General features: G+C 47.8%; 1 protein-coding gene across 1 annotated transcript in view; it reads left to right on the forward strand.

Moving 5' to 3' along the window:
- cxadr (CXADR Ig-like cell adhesion molecule) overlaps window positions 1–7,202 on the forward strand; it is a 31,275-nt gene that overhangs the window by 16,631 nt on the left and 7,442 nt on the right. The window contains exons 2-3 of the mRNA XM_060057292.1: window positions 1,279–1,448; window positions 6,242–6,443. Of these exons, the coding sequence (XP_059913275.1) occupies window positions 1,279–1,448; window positions 6,242–6,443 (372 nt within the window). The remainder of the gene's footprint in view (window positions 1–1,278; window positions 1,449–6,241; window positions 6,444–7,202) is intronic.

Genomic DNA, 7,202 nt, shown 5'->3' on the forward strand with positions numbered 1-7,202 from the left:
CAAGAATCGGGGCGGGCGTGACCGAGATGGTCACTCTGTATGTGGGTTTGGGTGTTTTTTTTTAAACTGAGCTGTCTGTGCCGTTGCCCAGAGCAATGCTGCATTATTTTTTTTATGGCATGTATACCGGGCTGATGGTCATGAGAGGAGGCAGGGTCCTTCACCTGACCCCCCCCCTGTGCCCCCCGCCCCCGCATCTACCCCCCTCACGGCCAGTCCAACAGGTTCTGGAAGTACCATATTCCACTTGGTTTTTAAAAAGCAGATTCAACTTTTTTTTATTCAAGCAGTCTGCTAGCAGAGGAAGTAAACATTGCACAATTCAGTGATTTTGGTGCGTATATAAAAAAAAAAAAAAAATGGTAGGGGATCATTATTTCTAGATAACTCTGTTTTCTGTCCACATACCATTTGGTTTTTTGCTTTGTGCTATGAGGTAGGACAAAACATAGAACAATCTGATACCTAAAGCCAATCTTTTGGGAAAGATGACATTACTTTAGCAATGATGTATTCCCCCACCCTGGTTAAGTGGATGGCGGCAGGCTGTCATAAGGATTTTAGTGCATCTAGCCAGCATGTGACAACTCCATTCTCTACGGGGAGTGTTGCTTGGCTCAGCCTAAATCTCTTATTCAATAGAGACTCTTAGCCCCAGTTGATGTCACAAGAAAATTATGTGCATGCATTTCTAAGAATAAATGCGCAGGGGTCCTCTGTTTGCTGTTTGGTTGATTGGACACACTCTTTATGTAGATACATACAGAAATGTATTTGAATATAGATAAATTCATGAATGTTCCACTTGATTTTCGTTTATTTCCCCCATGACTGTATAAATTACATTTAAAAACGACACAATTTTGAAGTGCTATGCAAGGGTGTCATTAAACATTCAAATAAATATCCTTGAAAGACCTGTGGCATTAGCTGAGCAATTGCCTCAGGATTCAATGAAGCCATTCCTAATCAAACAGAGCCGACTCTGTTAAGCTGAATCTGTGAATATGTGTTATGTGGGGCCATTACATGCTTTTGCTCTTAACATTTTTATGCTGGGCTGACTATAAAGTTAAAGATCAACATGACCATCCTAAAATGGACTCCAAAGGCAGACTGCCAAAATGAATACCAATGAGAAGACAATCGCTGCAGAGCTAAATCGGAAATTCTTAAAATAAAAACTTATTCTGCCATCAGTCATGATACATGTGGCTCTACCACGATATGCGGCTGCTAAGATTTCAACATTCGGTGCGTCTGTCTCTGTCCACTCAGGGCTGGCCTCTGGTCTGGAGCTGGCCATCACAGGCCCATCGACCATTGAAAGAGCCAGTGGACAAACGGTGAAGCTGGAGTGCCAGTTCACCCTGGGCCCTGACGACCTGGCCCCCCTGGACATCGAGTGGAGCTTGCTGGCCTCCGACAACCAGAAGGAAGACAAAGTGGTGAGTCGGGTGTGGTTGACTTTGACAATGATCAAGTTGTGTTTTCTCTCCCTGAATGTCTCGTTGTGCAGGATCAGATTCCAGGAACAGATTGAATATCAGTATTTTCAATCAGTCTAATAAATGGTGCTGCTGCTGCATGCCTATTTAAAGGTTTCTTTTGTCAATTGACAAAAGAAACCTTTCGATACGCCAGCCCAGGATGTGTACTTTCCTTTTGTTAAGTGGAAGAATTGAATTCCTCCCGTGTGGATTCAATGTGTGTCTGTTTGGATGGGACCGATTTCGATGTATGAGAATGTTTTTCAGACTTTGTTCTTCAATGCCCACTTGATACTGTATAATGTTTGGAGGGAAGGCAAATGTCTTAAATGCTTCCACACGCATGCGTGATGGTGTATATGAAACTACCTCTGGCAGTGTCTTTGGTTTGAAATAATACACACCAGTGGTTCTCAATTGGTCTAGCCTCAGGACCGAACATGTGTACTTGTACGTAAAATGTACTTAATATTGCAGTAAGCAACACTTCCATCGTGTATTGTTGAAAACATTGAACCAACAAAAATCAGCAAGAATTGGGGCTAAACTCAATTAAATAGCCATAGAAACATGAATTAACATTGAAACATTTGCAAGTTCATGGGCTTCTTTCTAAAGCTGTCCCGCAGGACCAACATATGGGTCGCGACCCACCAGTTGGGAACCTCTGCATACACAACCCCAGGGCTACACAGGCCTTTTTTCCTCACAATATGTTAATTTCTCGCACGATGATTAAACGGCAAATTCCTTGAAACCATTCAACGTAAGTGTATGGAGAGCAACAGTAACCTGACTTGGGTGTGTGTGGGAGCGTTCACCTTGGTTGCTCTCCCACAGTGGGAACGCTGGCGGCTCCTGTTACAGGTTCTGGACCCCTAGTGGCCTCATCAGTCCCAGAGAGCGGCTCCCTTCATTGACCCCCCCCCCCCCCCCCCCATGGATCCCTGCCTCACACAACCAATTGTTGTGGACTCCCCGCACCCAAATGGTGGACGGTTGTCTGGCCAATAGTTATTTGGCCCAAACTAGAAATGGATCAGCATTCCATCATGGGGGAGATTCTCTCATAGTCACACCTATATCTCGTTAATTCCATGTTTCCCTCCCTGACCCAGTCCGGCTCATTCCCAGGGCGCCATCCTGGTAGGAAATCAGGGGCTATTCCAATTACACCACTATTGTCGCTTGTGACCTACTTGGTTGTACGTACAATGCGAAGCTGAACACATTAACTGGGAGATAAGGCGGAGGGGAGATGACAAGGGGAGGGAGTTAACATGGCTGCTTTTTAATTTATGGTCTTCATTCAGTAATCAATTATAATAAGTCCCCTATTGTGATATCCCTCCTTGTTTGTGCTCATTATTTAATTAGAGTACAATATGGGTGATTTCCCTGCCACAGGCTCTTTGAGTATGTATGCAGATGTTATTAATCATGGTGTAGTTTATTTACTATAATATTGAGATTTGCATCCTCAAGGTCATTGGCGATGCCCCTCGGAATGGCCAAAACCACGGCAGACTTTCACGTTTGATAAACATCGCCCTCCGAGCACCGTCATGCTCATTGATTTTAACTTTATTCACACACACATTATTTGTATAATCATTGCCCATTCCAGAGTTTCATGCAGAGTAATTTAACTAATTAGCTGCCTATTCATTTCCTGTGGTGGCTTAGTTCATGTGACAGCGCCCAGACAATGCGATTAGGACACGGAGCTTCTTGGCTGGACACAGAGATAAGGAGGATGACTGAATTTAGGACCCAGAGGGTTCCGGAGGCCCAGAGACATGACAAAGATGATGATGATCTGTTGTTCACAGGGCGTGAGATTCCACTAATCTGTACATGAAAATGCATTTGGGGACCAAGCAAGCACTATGATCAGAGCTATGATCAGTTCAACACTCGTAGCGATGATCTGGTTCATAACATCATCAGTAAACAAAGCCCTTTGCCTCATAACTCCTCACATGAATGACATGGGCTGCAGACAAATGCATATGCTTGCTCACTGTAGCTTATACATAGCTGTCTCTGCTACAGACTTGATTAATGACGTCCAAAAGCCAGCAAATACCACCCACATTTCGAGATGTACGAAATCAACCACATAGCCATACATCAGAGTGAAAGTGTTTGTTGGTTTGATGCAGTGGGGAACGAAGCCACCGCCCAGTCTATTCATAACCGGGGCTCTTCATCTGACATAGCATACATATCATGAGGGTCTTTTGGTGGCCAGTAGAGCACGGTTAATGCGGGCCGCTTTGTTTGGGCTTTTCAATGCGGGATGCCAGGCATGCCTACAGTAGCCATCATTAGCATTTGGTTCTCATGGCTGAGCTGCATGCTTCTTTTATAAAGTAGGGCGTTCACCATCACTGGGAGGACAATGCAGAGGGCATGCATCAAAACAAAAAAAAAATACCACCATCTGATGCAGTAAATAATAGGAGGTGGTGTCTGTTGCAGCGGGGCAACACTTCAACAACAATGTGTCATGCCTCCAGCTGCTGCTGCTGTGTTTTGACATAAAGCCTTGCTGCCATTTCATTGCCCAGGACGAGGCGACACAAATTTGTATGCAACGAGCCTCTGAGGGTTTTGGGCACAGACGGCGTCGGTCGAGGGTGAATTGTTCTCTGTCGTCTGTCACATATCAGGGGGATGAATTGGCTCGCCTGCCACGCTTTGCAGCGTTTCCGACCGAGCACGGCTGCCGTTGAGGTCACCGCAGTCATTCGCGGCCAGTCTTTTATTTATTTTCTGTTCACGCTTTAACCTTGGAGGCGCAGAGCTGCTATGTCATATGTGAAGTAGGAAGCGGCAGGACGTCAATAGAATAGGTCTCTCTGAGTGTGTGTGTGTGTGTGTCTATGTGTGTGTGGCTACTCTGTTTTGCCTCTCAAATTGTCCCCGCCCTAATTCTCTTGTCTCTCCACCGCTCTCTCCGCCTCCCTTTCCATTCCCCGTCTGTGTACATGTTGTGTCCTCGGTGCCAGACACAAGGCGCCCAGGGGAGACATCTTTATGACTCCCTCTCCCCACAAGGCTGTGTGCTGCTGGGTACAAATCGGCAGCACAGGGCTCCCACCTCGGTGACACCTGTGGAGGTCGCCGACGCTGTCCTTACATTACCACACGCGCCTGCTCTCCCAGGCGTTCGCCCTTGTGCTTTTCATTACCCGTGTGTGCGTGTGTTTATGAAGCATGTGTTGGTATCCGCTGTAGTCCACCGGAGACTCCCTGTGTAGTGTACGGTTAACAGCGCACACGTCTGCGGAGTTGTTTGTTCTTTTTTCACTCTGTTTTTTTTTCTTCTTCTGAGTGAGGGGAGGAGCTCTTGTCATCTCCTCGCCTCCAGGGCAATTTCATTTCCTCCTCCCGTGGCCTCGTCTCGACATTAATACTGCCGATGCTCTCCCAGTCAGCCCTGGGAGATTATGCGCGCCCCCCCCCCCACCCCTCCCACCCCTCCCACCCCCCGTGTCCTCTGGGAGCCAGGTGGAATTTTCCCCTGTTACCTGTTTATGTGGCTAATGCGTACAAGATGTACACCGCCTGCCAGTCTCCATTTGTTTTTGAGCTCCAAAACAAAGGCCCGACGCTCCCGTTGGGAGCGGAGCAGCAGAAGGCTGCTCTTGCCCTCTGCACACGCACAACAGGAGACCCCCCGCTGGTTCTGTTTTCCTTCTTCACTTTAATAAAGCCCCTTCCCTCCCCCCCAGCCGGTTGATTATGCATGTTCATGTTCATTTTGGCTCGTCTCAGTTGTTATTAATTCCTGCTCCTCTTCTCCTACCCTCGGGTACGGAGGTTTGGGCTCCTGATCGTGGAGCTCAGCATGATGGTGAGGCGAGGGGAGGTGGGGGGGCTGTTCAGAAACAAAATGGATAGGAAATATGTGCCAGACTGAGGAGGATTTGGAATTGTTCATCCTTTTCGTCTTTCCTCCTTTTGTTTTTGCGTTCATAATGTTTGAGTTATTGGCCTGGCCCTGAGGCCTTGTTGGCTGATAACCTGGCACTTGTTTGCTGGCATTTCCGTGTAGCCTAGCGGCGCCAAGCAGGTTTTGGTGGAGCGGGTTGATCGCGGGGGGGGGGGCGGGGGGGCGGGGCAGTGTCAGGGGCTGTGGGGCATGACTCTTTGTTGACACAGCAGCTGTTGATTTTACTCCCAACAGTGGTGGCTTTGTTTGTTCCATGTCCATACCTGGGCAGCACGAATTGGCTTTTAACAAGTTCAGGCTGCCAAAATGAAGGGCACCGGGGAGATACTAACTTTCTCTTTCTCTTTCTCCCCGGTTACTCTCTCTCTCTCTCTCTCTCTCTCTAAGCATTTGTTTGGTAGCCTGGGAACCACAGTGCTAGCTTGTGTTTTATTTGCTCGGCATATGTGTCTGGTCCCCTCCCGTTCTGACAGATTACCAGCATACCTGGCCTCGGTCATGCCAATCACAACCATATTTTCGAATATGGCGGGGGGGGGGGGGGGGGGGGGGGGGGGGGGTAATTCAATGACTGCAAAGGGCACCATTGAGGCATTGATTGTGGGTTTATCAAATAGCGTCAAGAGGCCTCTTAGCCCGGCCTGTTTAACTGAGCGCTTCCAGACTAATACACATCCATGCTGTGGTTGGTTCATTGCGAGGCATCAGGTTGGTTCATTTGGACCTGTAAGCATCTCTTTATACGGTTGTTTATTTAAATCCACCCACTCTCTCTCCCCTCGATCGGCAGGTGATCCTTTATTCCGGCGACCGGGCCTTCGAGGACTACCCTGTCATGAAGGGTCGCGTCCACTTCAACTCGGCCGACCCCAAGAACGGCGACGCCTCCATCAACCTGACGGGGCTGCGCTCGACGGACACGGGCACGTACCAGTGCAAGGTGAAGAAGGCCCCCGGGGTACGCAGCCGCAAGATCCTGCTCACCGTCATGGGTGAGTGCCGACCGTGTTCCGCCGAAGGGCATCGGAAGTCAGATTCACCGTCTGGGGTTTTTAATGCAACGCTCTTATCACGATTTATTGTGTTTGTTTTCCGTTGCTATCGGAGGACGAGAAGTCTATATCTCCTCCGCTCTTTCTGGGGAAGGTCAACCGAGAATATTTCCCACGTCCAATTCGCCACAACTTCCTCGAAATCGTTTACATCTTTACGTTTTCTAGAGCACACCTTGTATCTACACTTGGCATGTGTAAATATGAATTGAATATACCGGAATCTTCCGCAAGTGGATTTACCTCAGCAGCGTTTGGAACTTTGGAACGATATAACTTGTGAAACAAAACTAGTACCAAATAAAAGGCGGAAGTGTTTCATGAGTTTATGATGTATGACGGAGGTGATGACACAAGCATAGTTTGCGTATTGACCCCACACACACTCCTGGGTTCTCCCCAGGCTTGTTTGCCTGCTCACTTATGAAGTGACACATGATGACATGTTTTGCATTGAGTGAGACACTCTGCTAGCGTTTGGACCATGCAGCATGAGAAGGGCGATGCATCATCAAGTTACGTAACCAAGTTCAACACCCTAGGCACAAACGCACACGCACACACACACACTCGCCCTTTCTCTCTTATTTCCTCGTTCAATCTCCTGACTCGTGACGGTAAAAGAAGTACACTCACTCTAACCCGTGAAACCATCCACCATTTGCATATGGTAACAATAGCTGCATGCACAAAATGGCG

The sequence above is a fragment of the Gadus macrocephalus genome, chromosome 7 (genome assembly GCF_031168955.1).
Source record: "Gadus macrocephalus chromosome 7, ASM3116895v1".
Classification (NCBI taxonomy): domain Eukaryota; kingdom Metazoa; phylum Chordata; class Actinopteri; order Gadiformes; family Gadidae; genus Gadus; species Gadus macrocephalus.